General features: G+C 37.0%; 1 protein-coding gene across 4 annotated transcripts in view; it reads left to right on the top strand.

Annotated features, from left to right (window-relative positions):
• The window catches only part of LOC140350759 (uncharacterized), a 117,217-nt gene that overhangs the window by 10,530 nt on the left and 85,625 nt on the right, over positions 1-21,062 (top strand). For all 4 annotated transcript variants that reach the window (XM_072436237.1, XM_072436238.1, XM_072436236.1 and 1 more), the window contains exons 5-9: positions 895-1,018; positions 1,090-1,365; positions 1,922-2,002; positions 3,339-3,458; positions 14,126-14,170. In XM_072436237.1, coding sequence (XP_072292338.1) covers positions 895-1,018; positions 1,090-1,365; positions 1,922-2,002; positions 3,339-3,458; positions 14,126-14,170 — 646 coding nt within the window. The remainder of the gene's footprint in view (positions 1-894; positions 1,019-1,089; positions 1,366-1,921; positions 2,003-3,338; positions 3,459-14,125; positions 14,171-21,062) is intronic.

The raw sequence follows: 21,062 nt of genomic DNA, 5'->3' as shown, positions 1-21,062 counted from the left end.
GTTAGAATAAGGTTTTGTTATCTTTTAGACAAGCATGAAACTTTGGCAAATAGAGGTGACAGTTAGAGATAAGTCTTATCACCTGGAGGAGACCACATTTGGTGTGAAGCCATACTCTATTTTTCATACATATGTTAGATGATTATGGGATGTATTTTGTCTGCACTTGAGCAAATATTTGACGCAATAAACTCCCATCATATTGTCACTGTCATACTTGCTCACTGTCCTTGCCATATAAAGAGCATAAAGCAAATCCTAAATAATCTAACTTTGAAAATGTTTATAATATACAATGATATAATAATGATATGCAAACATTTAATTGGTTTGACATGTGGATTTGTTGGAAAATAATACAAATGTTATTAATCTCACATCCAAATATGCTTTTCTCCTCTTTTTTTATCTCTTAAATATACTGTACATAGCATCTGAGGTTGGTGAAACCTTGAACAACGGTGTCCTGAAATCTAGTGAAAAAGGTTTTGACTCTGATTCAAGTTTTACATTATCTAAATGACAAGGAAGGCAGTTCTTTGTACATCAGGCTAGATGGAAATCCATTTTGTCAGGTTGTATTTATGACTCTGGCACAGAAGGACACTGAAAGGTTTTATCGATCATTGAAGTTGACGGGTTTCAAGTCCTCAACCTTGAATGCATTGTTCTGACTAATATGTCGGTGTAATCCTTCATCCCTTCTACAATTGTTCTGACTACATATTCAATTCAATTGAACTATTCAACTCAAAAATCATAACAGCAGTTGCCTCACAGGGCTTCGCACAATTGTTCACTTTATCAACAGACTATTAGTAAATAAAACAACAATGCTGTCTGTATGTTTTATATTATTGCTAAAAACATTTTTTGCAATATTTTTGTACGTAGATCTATATTTCCAAATGGACTTTCAAGTGAATACTCTTTGGTCACCACTTTCCGAGTGCGAAGAACGACTAAGAAAGATCGCTGGTATCTTTGGCAGATTTTTAACCAATCAGGAATCTCTCAGGTGAGCCAATTACTTTCCATTTGAGTTTGTATAACTACTCTGTTTTATGGTATTCTTGTGTGTATGCTCAGATTTCTGTGGTGGTCGATGGCGCCAAGAAGGTTGTGGAGTTTTCTTACCAAAGCGCACTCAAGAACACACTCCGCTACACATTCAAAAGCAGAGACCTGCACGACCTGTTCGATCGCCAATGGCACAAGCTTGGCATCTCAGTGCAGAGTAATATTGTGTCTATGTACATGGACTGCAAGCTGGTGGAGAGAAAACTGACTGATGAGAAGGAGAGCATCGAGTCCAGTGGAAGAACTCTAATTACTACAAGAGTGGAGGATGGTCGGCCTGTAGATGTATGTCAAGAGATCTATGTTATTTTACAATTTTAACAGTGTAACAATGTGTATTTGGTGCTAACAAGACAAACATATCAATCATACATACATCAAGTTATACGCCATTATCAGCTACACAGCTTTATGTCATCATTAGGGATGATACTAAAATTTCATCACAAAATAATAAGTACTTTCTTTGACATTACAAGGTCAAATAGTAGTTCTGATATAGATCACTATTCATAGAAAGTTCAACTTTGTCTTTTTTATGTATTTAGTATCAACTCAGTAATAGTTTTAGTATTCTTTGGTAAAGGTTCTTTCTATTTATTGTTTTAAACTATTAAGAAAGCTGTTAAGCAGGTAAACAAACACTCCTGTCTGACCAACAGTATCGTAATTGCTGCTTAATTGTTGCTGATTATTATATTGGTATTGATGTTTTTTACAACCTACTATATCATGTCAACATAAACCAATCAAATGAATTGAAATGAAAATATGAAAATGTTTGTTAGTATCTTGTCCTGTCCTGTTGGTATGCATAAATATTCCTCTTCTCTGTGCGCAGATCGAACTGAAACAACTCATAATCTACTGTGACCCTTATATGGCTGAAATGGAAAACTGCTGTGAACTGATTGAACCGAAGGTATTGTGCGGCATTATATTACAACAACAAATTACAATGAGTGCAAATTCGATGCAGAAATGTTCTTAGTTTTGTCTTAAATGTTGTATGCTGTTTGTTTACTAGACATTTCTACTATGATTTATTAAGTGATCCGTGTTAGTGCAGGAAGTGTGTGGATTGCTTCTTATGTATTTCAAAAGGGTGTTGGTCCATTCCCTAGATAGTAACACAATAGCATAGCTCTTTCATCACAATAAATCAAAATTGGCTTTGGTTACAGTAAGTCCAAATGCAGACACGACCTCTGACCCCATGCCATTAGGGGTCCTCATCAGCATGCTGTCATGTCTGTCTAAAGTTACTCCAGCAGAGCTCATAACAAGAGAACCCTGAGAAGAACTCATCACTGTATTTTTAGCACATTGTGGATGCAAAACAAGGGTCACTGAAAGGCTGCTCAGTAGATTAACTACCATCATAATTTGTATTCATTTCAGTATTTTATCAGAGCAAATTCAAATAATTGTCCAGTGGAGGTGGTCAAATTAGACTGCGAGCAGTTTACAGATACATATGTAACTTTTTGGGGAGAGGGTCTGCTTCCTGCTTGTCTCCATAGAGATGCTATTGCTTTGCCTGCCACAGTATGGCATATGCTGCTTTGATGTGGTCCTCGAGTGCTCAGGTTTCCAAGATGAGACGTTCAAATCTTTTGCTCTTATAATATGGACGATTGACAATAAAGCAGTAACATACAGTCTAAGAGCCCAAATTTTGAGGGTAAATTGACATATGCACTCATTTTCATTCATCTCCAGACAACAGTGATGTCAGGTTTTTAGGATTTCCTGACTCCCCGAGTTCTTTTCCTGACTTGTGTGAGCAAGTTACAGGTCAGATCTGTGGAGAGACCGCTCATAGTGAGAATACATGTTCTTTAAGGTATTTTTGAACAATAAAAAATATTTTTTTTTATTTTTCATTAAATTATATACTAAGGACCATTCCAAGCAAAGCAATAACATCACCAGGAAAATACTTAGTGTACCATCCACATTTGATTCTGTTTGTACAAAAAAATCTTAAGGCTAGACCTGATTTAGCCATGGTTTATTGCTGGTTTAGTCTCTGTTTTGTCCTGGTTTGATCCTGGTTTGTCCTGGTTTTCTCTCGTACCTTGAGCCTTGGTTATATATAAACATAACCAACACAAAAATCAAATGTCCTTGGTCAGCCCTAGTATTTTGTTAAGCATTTTAGCCTGAAAAGTGTGAGCTTGCTGTACAGTGATTTCTGCCATGTAGCACCATGACAAAGGAGGTGTCTAAACTGTGATATTTTTCTATTGATCCAGTGTGAAGTCTTGGAGACACTTAATGGAACTTCCCCTCCCCTGGTTACCGCACAGCTCCCCCAGATGCTGTCTCTGCCGACATCGCAGCCCATTGACAGATGCCACTGTCCTCTTGAAAAGGTACAATCAATGCCTCCTCCAAGGGCCCCTAATTGAGCATAGTGTAATGTCTGTTGTAACTGAACCAGTTCCAATTTACTCAGCTACCTGTTATTGAGAGTGAACAAATCTATTTTAAAAGAGGGGTGTCCTTGGAGATATACCAAGATGGTGTAAATGTATAGAAAACTACCTCGGCAAGATGATGTCACCGCAAAGTATCTATAGACACTGATTTGTAAACATGCAAGTTGGACATTATGTTTTATTAAGTTGTTAAGTGTGCAATACACAAACAGTAGACATACATTAATATGTTGTATGTATATACTGCCTTCGCCATAAAATAATATATACTGTGTGACTCAAATTTAAAATGTATTGAATTACAAACTACTTTTTAAATATATATATATACATGGGAAGTTTCCTGGTTGCACTGCCTTTTCAGGGATGTTATTAGACCTACAACCTGAGTATGTAACATCTCCTGTTGAATTCCAATGAGAGTTTGCACTGTGCAAACTTCTGGCTGAATTTCTTCTCTATTTGACCCATAGAGCAGCTGTAACATGCATGGCTTTTAGTTCACATGCTGCATTTTTAAATGGTCAAGGTTTTGACCAGAGGAGAGATGTTTTGTGATGCTGTGATTTGAATTGGAAACATTGTTGGATTGAGCAAATTCCATTCATTATGTTTATGGCCTTATGATGTCTGATAATACAGTAGTAGATGCAAAGTGGCAAAGTGGTTAGGACTTCTATCTTTCAACAATGAGACAATGTTCACTGCTGAGTTCAACGGACTACATTTTGTTTGAAAGGGTTTGCTTGTCCTCCGTGTGTTACAGTGGATTCTAATCTCCATTCATGAGTTTCAGCGTCTTTATACTTTGTTTTGGATTGGCCCCTTGAGATTTGTCATCTCATTTATATGCAACATTTTCCCATTCAAAATATTTTTTCGAAACATTTTTAATTGCTCTGACATTGGCAGTGATCCTAATTTCTCATCATTCTGAAACCAATTGCTTGATTTTTCTGCTTCATTACACATGCATGACTTTTGAGAGAAATACTATTTGAATGAATTGTTTTCATTGTTTGCTGCAGAATACACCCTGTGACTACCTGGCTACTGGCCCCTGAAGGCCCCAAATGTCCCTTTTATCATTCTAATGGCATTTAGGAGAAGAGACAGTTTGTTAGTTATGAAATTCCAGCAAATCTCTAGATTCTATCTTAAATTGTATAATGGTACTTTTTGGTGTATATATTTTTTATTTGAAAATCCTGCATATGTCACTTGGAGAACAGAGGAATAATTTTCTTTTCCGTGACAACTCAATATACATATGAAACAGTAATAGTCCGCACTATAAGGCGCACTTAAAAGCCTTTAATTTTCTCAAAAAATTACAGTGCGCTTTATAATCCAGTGCGCCTTGTACATGGATTCATTCTGGTTGTGCTTACTGACCTCGAAGCGATTTTGTGTGGTACACATTTTTGTTTCGCTTAATGTGCCTTATAGTCCGGTGCGCCTTATATATGAAAAATGATCAAAAATAGACCGTTCATTGACAGTCCGCTTTATAATCCAGTGCGCTTTATAGTGCGGAAAACACGGTATGTTAGGACAACTATGGGTCGTATTTCAATTGAAGGGCACAAAAAATGCAAAATGAACCAAGAGTAAGAACAAAAAGTTATATATTTTCCCCTTGATGAATGGGATGCTTTGAAAGTTTTGTTGAGGAGAGTTAAATAAAGAGATCATTGTGCTACTTACCGTATGTGTGGTATTCTTAGGGATGAACAGGTGTTGTTACTGTATGGCCGATAAAAGCAGATGGCTTGTGGGGTCAGTGTTCTAACTACTGCAATGTGATTGTGGGATTAAGATACTCCAAATGACTGGGCCGCACCCTCACTACTGGATGCTAAATGGGGACTTGTAGAGATGCAGTATCAGTGTTAAGTCTTTTCACCTAAGTAATTGTTGATCCTTTTTCCAAGCACAAAAGAGGAAGCTGTTTTCCCTAGCTCTTAGTGTGGGATTATGAAAAGCAAAATGCAAAAGAGATGTACGCACAAGTTTGACACCAATTTGCATGCGTTTAAAAAACAATCACCAGAGTCACGAACAACTACTATGGTACACTTTGTTCTGGGAGCAAATGTTCTTACTGGGACCTTCATTGAGTCATTAACATTTTTCTTCTACTGAACGGTTTATAAAATGAATATATTTATAAATGATTATTATTATTATACTTTTCCTCATGCAGATTTTTTGTTGAATATAGTGTTAAGAATAAGCTAAAAATTATCAAAAGAATAGAAACAATTTGCAAAAAATAGGTTTTGTATGTCTTTTATTTTACAGCTGTTACTTTCCCCTGGCCTTAAAGCAAATTACATAATATATTAAGAATGACATAATAGAGTCTGTATTCTAGTAGATTGAACTAATCAGATTTGTAAATGTATTCTAATTGGCCTCTAATGATTCTTAATTGACCTAGCAGGGTTCAGCTCCCACACTGTACTCTGTGTACTGTACTGTCTGTTGGTCTATGTGAACTTGACTGTAGCTCTGGTGCTGGTGATTAATTACTTTGTGCGTGCTGATGGGACCACTCAGAGCTAAGAAACACACGGATACTTGCAGCTATGTAAAGTTAGTGGTTCAAATCCAGTGACATGCTGTTGACTCTGTCCTGCAGATAATCTCCAAAGGTATGTAAATCTTTGGCTCTAAGCATTATTGAGTTAAATCTGCCTTTAATCTGCTCTGATAGACTGTAGGTATATGTGAGCCTCGCTATGGATTATGTCCCAGCATTCTAACATTAATCGATGGTTGTAGTTTGCCATTCACCAGAAAAGGGTATTATTTTTCCCTTATGTCTGCAGGGCATGAACCCCGGTGCACTGTTAACGCTTGAAATCTAATTTCAGGTCTTCAACAAATCAATACCTGGCACTATTTGTTTACTTATCAAACAACAAAATTCATGACAAATCCTATTACAGGCTTGAACACTAAATCAATGAGGTTAGGGAAATATTTGCAGGGTTACAGTCTGCATGGTGATATAGGTAGCAGCAAACACTGCTGGTAATGCCCTGAACTCATTTACTTATGCACAGCGAGGACTACCTTTGCAACAGAACAGGGTGTGTGATTTATTGCAAGAAGAACGACATTTGTCAAAATAAGGACAATCAATATGTCTGCAGAAAGAGGCTTAAGTGCCACTCAGCCAATTACTTGAACTCGCTGTGGTGCATCAAGAAACTTAAATGTGTCTGACAAAAAATTTAGAATCACAACCAACCAAGTAAGAAAGAAGCAAAGTATATGAAATGCAATCCCTTTTAAATGTTATTTATCATGGCGGCAAGACAAATTGTTGGTTGATTGTTGTACTTGGTAAAATTTACATTTCTACCTTGAATTTAATAATATTGCAAACAAGGCATATTTTCTCATTCTTTTCTACAGCCTCACGCAGCTTTACTGGTACCTTTTAATGATTACTTCTATATTAAATGAAAAGTGAATGGTAAAGTATATGTATTTGCAATATGTCACTCCTCGCTGTAGGACTTGAACAATTCTAGATGTCAGTGATCATTGAGTGAAAATATTTCCACTGTTGTATGGGATTAACAGCGCTGTCAATGAGCCTGCGATGTTTATGTAGAGCCATCTGTGCACTACATCAACAATGACATGATTTGACACAACCCAGTCTTGTAATTGCCTTTCTCCAATTCTCTCTGACCTCCCTCAACATTAAGCTGTCTGCTAAATTATGACCACCGTACACTCCTTAAAATATATTTAATTTATATTGATCCTGAAATATCCAGGGAAGCCCCATTGACTGTTAAGCAGACCTGCTCTCTTTTGAGATTTATGTAATGTAATGCATTTAAGCAGGTTAACAATCTTGTGGTTAACAATTAGTCCTGAACTCATGAGACAATGAATTAGTAACATAAGATTTTGGATCAAAAACAGCAAACTGTCGAGAGTGCAACAATTTAACTTAACTGGACAGATTAATCAGACATCTGGGCAATTTAGAGCCTTAAAAACAGCTATAATGAGGAGCACAGGCCAATCAGCATGACCTCCGTAAAGGACTGTACGAACACTGTGTGGGGATTATTTGCTATTTTACTTCACCGAAAGTACCATCCTGTATTACAGTGCGTTTGACGGAGGATCCGAATGCTCTGCAAAGGGATTACCCAGCTATGATTAATCCACAATCCCCCAGGAAATTAAACAGATAAGTAGTGGGTTATAAGAATGCTGCAAAATCCATTTTCTATGGCCTTGCACTTAAACCCTGGTATTACCACACTTACAGCCCCTGTGCACACATGCATGGGAAACAGACACGAACGTAATGAAAAACGATGCTAAAATTCCCCTCTTGTTACAATACCTCTAATTTGCATTATATGAAAACCTCCTGCATTTCATTTAGCGTTCTAAAATCCAATCAAGGGATGGCTGAAATACTTGATATACTTGATATATGATAGTGACAAAGATTAATCTTGATTTTCTTTTTTCTCTCTATTCCGATAAAAGTGATATTGGATGAAAGCCGGCCATACCGCCTGGAGAAAGCTCAATATGTCAGATCTCAGAAGCAAAGCAGGGTTGTGACTGGTTAGTACCTGGATTGGAGACCACCAGGAATAACGGGTGCTCCAGTGTATCCACTTCACACACATTGCCTCCAGAGTCCATGTAGCTGCTGAATGAATGAATGTGTTTTTGAGGCAATGCATGGAATTACCCCACACCATGTTTATGAGTTTATTATTTTTCTTCTCACTGTGTTTTTTTTGGGTTAGTTTTTTGGGACAATATATGAACTATTTTGATGATCCTATAGACGATACATCGCCCATTTAGAAATCAAATCCTAGTGTCTTGATATAATGTGCTGTAATTTGTTATTGTGCATACAATATCATGTACTATAATTTTCTGTAAGCCTGCTGAGATTTATATAATGTTATATTTTTTATATAGAAGACCAGGATTTTAAAAAATATTACATATTGAGTTTAACAAATACTAAACACTGAAAAATGAAAGCACGTAGCTGCCACACTTCGTTATATCTGTGCTTTAACAATCAAGGCTTGAAATGAAGATGTGCCCATGAATGGACATTGTGCTTAATTAGATTCTTTGCTTGCAGCTAGTTCTTTGTTAGTTTAATTTGCCAAATTAGTAGCTGCCTCCATCTTCTCCTCCACACAACCCACGGATGATTTTCCTTCCTGTTCACAGTATCCTGTAAGGCTATACCACAAGCACAATAAACCCTCTTTTTGTCCTCTCCTCAAAATATAATAAGGGTATTAAGATGGTAATGTAACCCCTAACTAGGGTCACATAGCCAGTTGTTGGGGTAATGTTATCCGTCTATGCAGCTGCTGTGCCACTGTGTCAGCACGAACCAATGGAACAGCTGTAAGAGCAAGACCTCTGATGTAATGACAAACCTTCATAAAGCTTCACTAATGTGCGAACTAGAAACCTTTCACTAACTGGTGTGTGTGCCTTTTTGTTTTGTAGATGGCTGGGGCTTATCATATGAGCAGCTATGGCCATTAAGAAGGGTTGCCAAGATAATTTTGTTAATTGATTATTGTGATTATTTAGGTCATAAGAAAAAAACAAAAAACACACAAATTGTGACTAATGTGTCTCATTATCTGTATTACCGTTCCTCACGCAATAATCATAACCTTAGCTTTATATGGACTACCGTACATTCAGCTCAGTATACATCTGCAAGACACAGACATGACACTGACTTACAGAGAATGAAGACTTTTTACAACATTTATATATTTCATTACATATACAGGAAAACATCATCCCCCACACATCCTACAGTTGGTTGTCAAACAGTGGATCTTTCTTGTTGTATGAGGGACACGTTGCATTTTATTCATGAATTTGTCTTCCTTTGTGCTTGCCCAATTATGTTCATTCATCCTCTGATAATATGTGCTATATTCATGGTATAGTCCTATTTTCAGACCTGATTTAAATTAAACACATTTATATAGTGCTTTTCTACCTTTCAACTTACTCAAAGCGCTTTAGATCAAGGAACCACACACACATTCACACACCAGTGTACACATGAGGGCGAGTTAAGTGTTTTGCCCAAGGACACAACAGTGGTATTTACCTGAGGCCAACCTGTGGGCCAGTGGATCTGACCGTTCAACCGAATTCAATTGCCCTTCCTTGAGTCATTTCTTAGTTAAACGACTGTGGCAATGGTGTATTCCTAATTACCGTGTTTATCCCTAATTTAGTACTGAAGTAGTCCCTTTATAGACCTGATTTAGGTCTGGTGGTACTCGTAAAGCCAAATCTATTCTTTTGGGGCACCACTGCTCGAAGTTATTGTTTAGGCAAGTAATAAAACCATCTGTGAGATGGTCAATATCATGGTTCTGGCCTATTATTGCTGCTTAACCATCTTGGAAATCATTATTTTGTGAGAAAACAAGCCGTTTTAATTTTATGAACATTGGCATGAATTAGTTTAACAAAATGTCCTTTGCGCGGAAGGGAAACTGGTGCCACAGAGAAGACTGGAAGAGCTCTGGGAGATATGGCCCGTGGTTCTGGTCCTGCAGTGCAAGTGGACACAGTTGGTTGTGTTCCTGGAGAAAAGCCAGGGAGGGATCATGTCCTTGTCACAGCTCGAGGAAACAAAGAGGTTGTGCCGGGGTCGTGGTGTCAGCTGCACTGACCTTCTGCATAAAACTGTGAGGCTAAAAGCAGCCAATTAGAAACCAACTCTTTTATTTCTTCTTTTCTTATTTCGTCTCACACTTGGTCTTAGTTGAATTAAACTATGTGCTGTTTAAAATGAGGGGAAATGTGCTCAATTATAATAAAACCTTTTAGACAAGCTGAGTGCACGTAGTATAACTGTGATTATAATGTGTTTTTAAAAAAAAGCTGAAATTGACAAGAATTCTTGATTTGTGGAATTGTGGAACGTTTAAGAATTGAATGTATTAATGGTCCAGGCACAGAACTTTTCCTTTATAGCTCTTACTTTCTAAAAAGATCCACTGTGTAACTTTTCTGGTTGTGGGTTTGTGATGCTTTGGAGCCAAGCAGTAACATAACCCTGACCCCTCTAGTTCTGCCTTAACTCTGGTTGTTCTTTACTCTAGATTTAGGCCTGTTTTCATTTGAACCTCATTTAAAATTGACTCCTGGTTTAGTCTTCATCTTGACCAATGTTTTACACACACGCATTTCTCTATATTTTCCTGCGGCCATTTTGTAATCCACTTTTCCACCCGCTCTCACAATAACAGCTGAAATGATATGGTTACTCCCGGACACTGTAATATGTCCATTTGTTTGAGCTTTATTGCCTAGCTGAGGTCAGAGAACTATATGGCTTTCACACTATAAAAACCCCAGCTAATTCCAAGCATGGCATTGCGGGTCAGAAAACTGCAGCTTGGGAATCCGTTATCAGGGTGTTATTTGTGGAAAGTAAGCTGCTATGATTTTTGTGCAGAATTGGTGGTGAAAGTATAAGCCACTCGCAGCTTACTCCGCCACTACATACGGAATAATAATCACGATATGGACTCGGCTTGGGATAAAATAATACAGTTCATGGAGCCAATAGGGTAGCGGCAAGAGCTTTTTTCTTTTTATCAGTATCGCTGCAGTGCAAGGTGTTGTTCACTGCGGAAAGAGCCTTGAGTGAGTTTGCAGGGTATTTTTTATAGAGGCAGTAAATGCTAAGAAAGTTGTGGCTGTTGTCGCGGGCTACAGCGCAGTTTGTCTTTATTAACAGATAGGGAGAATGTGTCCCTCATAGCCTGATAAGAATGATGAACTATTTTGACATTTGGGGATTATAATACGCACAAATATAGCGGTATAATGGTCAACAACCTCGGTTCCAGTTGGTTCTTTGCGTCTTCAGTGTAATGTCGGCTTCTTTTTAGTGATTTATTTATTTATTAATTGAGACAGGGACAGTGCACAATATTCATTAACTTTAACAGGAGAGATGCATTGTGCCAGGTTGTAGCTCAAGCGCTAACTTCCACCTGTAGTCCCAATGTCAAAATTATTCAGGTCACAATATAATCGTAAGAAGCATTTTTTTTTTATTGTGAACATCGTTGAAGCCAAAATAAGTGACATTTATAGCTTGTCTGTCCCCTGGGTACAGACTGATTGGGGTTAGTGAGCCTTGTGCTATGCGGCTGCCACAGTTGGAACTCTCTCCAGTCTGAACTGAAGTTGTGTGAGCTGGTGTCAATGAGGGGTTTTCGGTTTAAAAAACCCCCAAAGAGAATAAAACTTATGAAAATTGTCAGTGCTTCTAAATTCAGTTCTATTTTTAATCTTTTATACTACTTTTTCACTCTGTGCTGCAAATTTTGCACTTTGGCCCCTTGGGAAAGAGTTCTTGATCTCAATTGGTTCTTACCTGATTAAAAAAGGGTTAGGCCGCAGTTATTTTATTACTTGGTTTACGGATTTTTACATGAAATATATTGAACAGGTGGGCGAAATATAAATATAATTTCAATTTCAAAAGATTTTTTCTTCCGGGTTTTCCCAGGAGGGAGGGGGAGGGGGGGTATTTATATTTCATTTAAAGCTATTTTGCGTTGACAGCGGTACTTTATAAAAAAAAATATATATAATAATTTATTTCATTTATATTGTAGAAATCAATAATCTAAGTGCGGCGGATCCGTAAACCAAGTAATAAAATAACTGTGGCCTTAATACATTTATAATAAAATGTATATTGAAGCTACACTCCAAAAAAGTAGACCTAAATGTAAGTGCTCTTTTACTTGGCTGATTGTTGAATTGAACTTTTTTTTAGAAGAAAGAAAGTTTGATTTCATAAAGCTTCTTATAACATGAATTCACATTTTCTTGGTAGCAAAAAAAAATAAATTGCCACAACAGTGAACAATTAAAAATATATTATACCTTTTGAATGATCAAATGTAATCAAATGTCACCTAGAAACCCATGAATACCATGCCCTTTACGCCAGATTTACACTCAAAATGGGGCGGCTTCGGCATATATTGTGAGCGGGGTACTTCAGACGGCCTGTCACACCGACTGCTGTGTACTGCGGTGTACTGCGGTTCATATTTGACCACTGCAATGCAGGTTCATCTGAGTTCATGAGCTAACACAGAAAAGTAGTTGTTTAATTACCTGAAAACTGTTCTAGACTGCTGCAGTGTCCGGAAAAAATTATGTCTGGAAATATTGCAGGACCCAAGCTGCATCCGACTCAAATAAAAATGTTTCTACAAAAATCATTCTTGGTTACATTTTGTCATATATTTCTAGTTATTTTCATTGCTGCAGGCTCATGGGTTGCCTTCCATACCAGGCTTCTTTCTTCTGCTTACCTTATAGTTCAGGGGTGGGCAATTATTTTCCTCCGAGGGCCATATTCAAATCCAGGCAAGTAGTGGAGGGCCGGCCCGCGATCATTGGTGTGAGAAAAGAAAAATCCCCAAAATTAAATATCAAATAAAATATAACTTTTCTGTCAAATATAGGCTATTGAATCTATTATTTAATTCATTTCACATCATATTTATTAAGGATATACGTGCAGACAGATGCCTGAGGGCAAAAAAGGAAATTTTTCTTTTTTTTTTTAAATATTGCTTGTGTCTTGTCTCTATAAAGTTTGACCACAATGTTCCCCAGTCATGAATTAAACTCTGTTCATGGAGGCCAGAAGGTGCTTCCACCAGCTCAACTTACAAGGGCCGTCAAAAGTATTGAAAATCAGATACTAATTGATGCTAAAACTAGTATTGAAACTTGATACTCATTTGAGCAAGTATTGATACTAAAACAATCACATGAACAGGACAAAAATGTTAGTTTTAGAATTATCTTGAGCATTAGCAGAACGAGTATAAGGCCACAATTTTTAATAAAGAAAGAAGTATTATTTGGAGTTAAAAAGGTGAGTTTATTCGTCTAAAACATTGATCTAAAATATTCTTTTTAAAACGATCATTGTGGTATCAAAATTGGTCTCAAGAATTTAGTATTTTCCTTAGTATCAAAATTGAGTATTTAGTAGTAGGACACTACAACTTACAGGTCAGATCTGTGGAGAGGCGGGTGCGCTTACAGTAAAATGTTATTCAAAGATTTTTTCGCAATAAGATCAATTAATTTAATGCCAAACTGGAACATTCCTGGCAAAACAACAACATCTACATGAATACAGGCAGGTGGCTGATAAAACACACTGTACACCTTTAAATTATTATTCAGTTATTTTTTTGTATTATTGTGTTATGTTTGTGTAATCCATCAGTTGTCTACAGGTTTCATAACAAAATAAATTATTGTGGATTTTATGACTGATTACTTTATATTATGCATCCATATTATGCATGCGATCATTAAGATGCATAGTTGCTCCAATAATCTAAAACCATCACAGAGTGTATCAATCCAATACACTAAAAGGAAGAAATCAATTATTGTTCACCGCTCAACCATTGGGTGAATGGAAATTGAGATTGTGAACTTTCCCAAGTCTCTTCCCTGCTCTTTAACTTTCAATTTTGTCATTGCAGGGAGAAGTTGGAGCAGAAGGGCAAAAGGGAATCGATGGGGAGAAGGTAAGTACTACTATTTCCAGCAGACATATATTCCATACATAGCACATCAGCCCGATCTCGTTTTGTCAGAGAATCAATTCTTATAGGCTTTTCATTTTCTGCGCGGTGCCCGGAGGTATTGCAGCCAGAGCAGACTTTAGGTGCTTGTCGTATCAGGACTAGATCTAAGAGTGTCCTAGCCTGCAATGTCCTTGTCCACTAATATTAATTGATATGTATACCACTGATGTTGGGCATACTAATGGACTAAACATATTTTTTAGATGACTGTAAGTCGCTTCATGTTTAACTTTACAGTAGGCTTTTAAATCCGACTGTAGTGATTTCGCTAATTTACTTGCATAAACTGCGGATTACTCTTCTGAAAAGGAGCCATTACATGAATCCAAAACTATTCGAACAAAAACTCTAAGGTGAGAGGACTTTTCTGTTTTCAGATTTGTTCCTCAGCCAGAAGCAATGTTTCCTGGCATTTTCATTGCCTCAAACGATCTTTTTGGTCAGTGTAACATTTTCAAAAGGCATCTTATTTCTAAGGGAGTGTTTTTTCTCATGTCAACAACCTGCTGCCAGAGGAAAAACATGTCATACAAGATGGATTCGAGGAAATTATAGAAGAAAAAAAAAAAAGTTGTTCTGCTACTGCAATTTGTGATGTCATCATTTTTCTCCTACAATAGAAGACTATTTGTTAATCAGTTGTAGTTGTTGTATGTAGGGTGTAGGGCACAATTTATCAGCAACACATTTGTTTAGCTATTGGTGTAAACAAAGTATTGTGAGAGATAACGCAAAGTTGAGGGCAAGTGGAAAAGTTCTGAAAAAGTTGTTGTTGGCAGACGGTAAACACAAGGCGGACTCGCACAGAAGGAAGGTTAAGTAGCTTCTTACTGCTCCAGCTGACCTCATGTCCATATTTGCATATGAAACAAGCAGCACATTTGGTCTATCCTAGTGGTTACTAAAAATCAGTGACATCATCTGTAATTAATGATAATAAATGTGTCCTAGGTCCATTTAATCTGCGTTTACTTGAGTTTATTTAGTTGATTTTCTCCATTCCCATCGTCACAGCGTTTGTGCAAGACTCTGCTTTCCTCCCCCACTGTTTATCCTGCTCTTTATTCCAATGGACACAAGTGGTACTTACAAATCCAGCTCCAGAGTCAATGCCTACTCACGCCATTGAAAACACTGCAGCTGCTGGTTAATACAGTTAATACATTTGATGTTTGTTTTTTCTCCATTCATTAATTACTTTAAGGTAAATACTTCAGGCATGACATGAAAGCTCTCCAACTAAAAAGAAGTGTTTGTATTTTACCATGACTAATAAAGGGATCTCAATTTTGTGTCACTGTCAGCTATTCAATTTTCGGTTTACTGGGTTTGCTGCTTGAACACCTGTGTACATAAAAGGAAAAGAAATCCTAGAAAAATAGAAAAGCTTGAGGCATATGTAGCATATTGTAGTCAAAGCTGTATAATGCGGTTTAACGAAGCAAAACACTTGGAAAAACATGTCTTTTTGCTCTGGGTTTTGTTAGTCCAGTGTCCTTACTTTGTCTTTGATTGAGAAGTAGTTTCTGTCTACAATCTCCCTTACACATTTTATGCAAACCGAGAAAATCGAAGGTCTATTATTGACTTTTGCAAGTGGAATTACGCCATAAATCACACCATTCTAGATTGTTCATTATTAGCGCTTTCTGCCACTGTGCTGTTTTCTCTGATTTATTCCATTCTTTGACCTGACTCTAGTATTTCATAGAGATAAATATTAAGGCAGCACGCAGAAGTTAAAGGTTTAATGTAACCCGCATCTCATCGGGTGACGGAATTAGGATTAATAGGATTAATCAGGATTAATAGGTTACGTTCATTTCATAATTTTAGATTGAGAGCAGGGGGTTATATAAGTAAATTTTCACCGCTTTTGATGCACAAATGTTGAACCTTATAGTTAATTGGTAATCCACAGACCTGCAATATTAATCAAATGGTTTAGAGTCCCTTTGACTACAATCATGTCTTTAGGGTTGAATAATGTCGTCACTTTCCAAATCTGTTGTTTATTTGCTGACAGAGAATATGTTGGACTTTGTGGCAGTTGTTCTTTCATGTGTATATTCTCACTAATTACACACATGAATCATAAACCAGTAATCTGACCTCTGATCTCAAATATATGAATTCTGACCGGGCTCTCCTCTTAACCAGCCCCCTCCAACATGTCTTATAGGAGTGATTAGCACCGGTAGCATCATATTAGTACTAACCATTCACAACAAATTAAATGCAAAATTAAATTCCGTGTTTGTTTGCGCAATTCATTCAGTTTTTATTTTGTCTGTTTTGCGCTGAGCTCCAGCTAATGAGAATATTATTGCCGTGTGCCTGCTTTAATTAGGCGTATTTATATTACAGACGACCCAGTGCACTTCATATTTATTTGAAGAGCGGGATTGTAAAACGGAAACGGAACAAGATTTATGCCACTATTAGCGCATTTGTGTGTTCATAATTTCAGTGGATCCATTTTACTGCGTGTAGTACTATGGAGACTGCCTCACCAGATCTGTCCCTTTACTGCAATTAACTCATCGTCCATTTTTAAAGCCACAATGTTATTTAAGGCTCAAGTAGACACCTGAGAGGCCAGAATTCTGCCTATGAGCATGTGATCCCGGATCGTTTTGCAGCTACGCCTCCTGTGGGACGGAGGCTGGAGCGTACACGGTGTTATCCAAGGGGTAATCTATGCAGCGCGTTAGTGCGAGATTCTCCTAAGAGAGGAAACATAATCTTTCACAGTGGACTATTATGTCACAGTGTGTTCCAGTTGTATTTATTTATTGTTTTATAGAAGAATAATTGCCCAATGTCACAGAGAGAGGTTGATTGACAAGTTATATTTACTCAAGTACTTCTAAATTTGAAGTGCCATTTTTAAATAGTATATGTATTTTTCTTAGTCTTACTTTACGTGCAATTTTTAGGTTAAAACTTTTGTTCACTTCAAGATGATAGTCCTAACTGTTGTATACAGCTTGTTAGAATTTAGACTTAAAGCTGGGGTACATGATTTTAGAACCGCAAAAGGAGGAAGTATATATTTAAATATGTCTATCTAATTTTCGCAAACCCTTTGGCACATTGTTAATTTGTATGCATACATTTGTGTCTTTAGAACAGCTTTTTTCAGATGGCAAAGTAAAGATCCTTATAGCCAATCAGAGCGCTGCTTACTGCTTTTACTTCCAAGTTTATGAAAGATTAAGTACTTTTATTATTCATTTCAGCAATTTTTTGTCACAAAGAGCTGCTTTTGCTATACATTTATACTATATGGAGTGAAAGCTATGTACATCTGAGTACTGTGTACTTTGTTGTGACTGTGATTACATAAACTCAGCAGTACAGTAAGGCGGACATTACTTCTTTTCATTGACGGTGCATGTGTATTTTCTTACTTACCGTACAGTTCTCTTTCTCTCTGCCACCTCTGATCCTTAGATTAGAACTTATTGCTCACGCTATATGTGATGGTGTATCGCTGAGCAAATGGAAAGTCACAAAAGGCATTTCCTGCTCTAACCTCATCGGCATTTGTAGGCCGGCACTCAAGATATCTGTGTTACTCATGGATCTGGTTCCACAGCGCTTTAAAAGACCTGGCATTCAGCGCAACAACATTTCCACACCACAACCTGCTCTGGACACCACGCTCATTTGCAATTATAATGAACTACAGGCAGGAACACGTTTACTAATTATCCGGCAAGGCACAACCCCCTTTTGAACAAGTAGGAACACCATGTAAATGACTTCAAATGTGATGTAAATGTACAAACAAAATCAGCTCTTGTAATAGAAGAAGTAGTAGGTGGTAGGGGTAGAGGTGCGAAATATATCAAAATGTAGATGATATTTTGGATGTTGTTTTGAAGATATGCAAAATTGTAACATCAAGTACATTGTTTACACACAAAAATGCTGATTAAAAATAAAAGTATAAAAAGCTATGCAGAGTATGATGTGATATTTCTGCACTTTTGCACTTTTGAGACATTTCACATTTGTCTGATAATTAACTAGACATGTTTTAACACATTTCTATTTGAAGATTTCTCTCACCCCATAAAAATATAGATATATTCATTTTTTGTCCTTGCCAAAAACTTAATATTACAACTTTGTTTCTTTCCAGAATTTTTTATGATTTTTGACTTAGTAAGAATTTATGCACCATAACTTTTGGCATGATAAGGATGCAAACTGGGGGCAATTATGTTTTTAAAACACACAAGTAAACCTTATTAAACAGCATTAAAACAGCTTTCTTCCTCTGGCTCTATGGCTGTAGTTTTTCTGCCTTGCTTTGGCCCTTGGTGTCTTTTGTTGGGGTTTTTTCCAGATTGTCTTGTGGCCTCCTCGCGACAGGAGAGAGGAGACTCACAGTGCCGTGTGTAATTAGCAGGCAAGTGTACACAGCTCCCCACAGCGTCGCGACCTCGTGCTGCAGCCGACTAACTCACATAACTGCAGCCACCACAGCACTCAGCCCTTGGTCTCTTCCCTCTTTCTATCTCCCTTTCTCTTATACTCCCTTTCTCTCTCTCTCTCTCTCTCTCTCTAAGCCACACAAAGCCTCCAGAAGCTCACAAAAAGCTAACAATACATCCCGGCCCTCAGGTCTATATATAAATTAGGCCTGTAGGCTCAATACACAAGTCTATTATGAGAGAATTTGATGCTCCGCTTTCTGCGCAAAAGAGAAATAATAAATGGTGGGGATCTAAATTGAAGAATAGTGTATGAATCAAACTTAATCATTCATTCATTTGACTCTAATCATAATAATGACAATCAATGTATCGACCAAAAAGCTTTTCTGAAAGGCATGAGTGATTGTATTTCTGGACCATTCTGTGACAAAGTGTAGACTCCTCTATTGTGAAGTATTATATATTGAATAGATTAAGGATATTCACATTTTGATATTTCAAATGTAATTATAAATAAATAGATAACCAATCTATAATCACTAATTGAATTCTTAGAATATTACTCAGAAACTTTTAAAACGTGTTCATTATACAAACCTCAAATCAAAAGTCAGAAAAACAGTTAACAAATCAAATCAAATCGCAATACATGTTTTTGTTAAATCTTATGTTTGATTAATTAAGAACCTTTTTCTGGTTTGTTTACATTATAATATTCAGAGAACTTTTTTTCATTAAGAATAAAATGTATAACTGCATTTAGTCATCAAATCATATTTTTGAACATTTGTTCATTAACCTTCTCTGCTCAGTACAAAGACAAGACACATTTATGCACACTTATATATAAGTTTATACCACAGCAAAATCAATAATCCAGTTTGAAAAAGTGCTTGTAGTTTCCAGTTTATCAGTTTATCTCCCTTAAGCTTTTACTACTTAAATGAATAATTAGTTAGTCTTTGAGCTTGGACAGCTGTACGACTGACTGTGTGTCAGAGGCTGATGCAGTGGGATCAAACTCTGGCACAAGCATGTCAATGTCAATGCAAGATTTTGGCCTTTGTCATATTGAGGCACTCAATGTGTAAATTAGTATGCGAAACTGTGCCTTGTTTGTAACAACAGCATAAGCAGAATAAGAAGTGTCTCCTGCAAATATCTGAGCAGTAGTAGTAATGTTATGTTCATTCTTAGGGATGTCAAAAAATCAATATCATGTCAGGCTGCAACAATTACTGATCAATTAATCATGACTTGTCAACTATACAAGTCGTCGTATTTTGATTATCATTATCTGAACTATTCAGACTCTAAACACATTCTTTTCTTCTTCTATTTATAAAAAAAAAGAAAGTGGTATCATTAAATAAAAAAATATCTCTAACTAGAAGCCTTCACTTACCTTATTTCAACCATTATTTGGTAAATGACAGCCCTAATGCCACAATATTAATAGATTCTTAAAATAGTATCAAAATGCATTTGAACAGGTGTCGATACTAAAAAATATGAATGTATATAAAATGGCCAGAATAGTTTTAGAAAGGTCTTTTTCTGTATCAGAACTGGTATTAGACCATATGGTAATTTGACAGAAGCTACCATTATTTTTTATTTTATTTTCATTGTAAACGTCATTGTCTATTGTCTATTATCAAAATTAATATGAATTATTTTCCTTAGCATGAAATTGATTCATGACAACTCAAATTCTTAGAGTATTAATAATAGTAGTTGAAGTACTGTTATTGCACACACATGATTGTTTTCCTTTTATAACTATCAAAATTCGAACATTTGAAGCCACAGCACAAATTTTGAATTTTATCCACCATTTCACACTCATTGATATTTGACACATAATTTTCCTTCCCTTGCGTTCAGGTCCTTCTGGCTTTAACCTGTTCTAAGGACTCAGCCGCTGGCCCAAATGTGTCACACCTAACAAGGCACGCTGCAAATTTAGCCTGTCAATACACGTCAGGGCCCATTCATCCACCATCACTCTTTATCTGCCCTGTCCTCCCGTCGTTCACGTTCACCGTTTCCATAGAGATGCCGAGTTTGCCCCCAGCCTGTGCACTCCTGTCCAACGTCTCTAGGTCGTCTCCTGAGGCACAATGACAGCCACAGTCCTTTGGCAAAACCTACATGTGCGCGCGGCGTAAACAAGTACTGGCCACGTGGCATTAACGGCATATGTCTCCTTCAGCATGGGAATCTCTCACCTGCGCGGTTCTGCCATGCAACCAGAACATAATTATGCTGAGGTTTACTATTGCACTTGACAAATGCTGTAGCGATTGTGTTATTAAAGGAGACATGTTATGCTTTTTCTTCAGGTACTACCCACCATTTTACGTTATGTTCAGCGAAAACCG

The sequence above is a fragment of the Eucyclogobius newberryi genome, unplaced genomic scaffold (assembly GCF_026437365.1).
Source record: "Eucyclogobius newberryi isolate DKJ021-1_F unplaced genomic scaffold, fEucNew1.0.hap1 SCAF_8, whole genome shotgun sequence".
Classification (NCBI taxonomy): Eukaryota; Metazoa; Chordata; class Actinopteri; order Gobiiformes; family Gobiidae; genus Eucyclogobius; species Eucyclogobius newberryi.
This window is presented reverse-complemented; position numbering and strand designations above follow the sequence as displayed.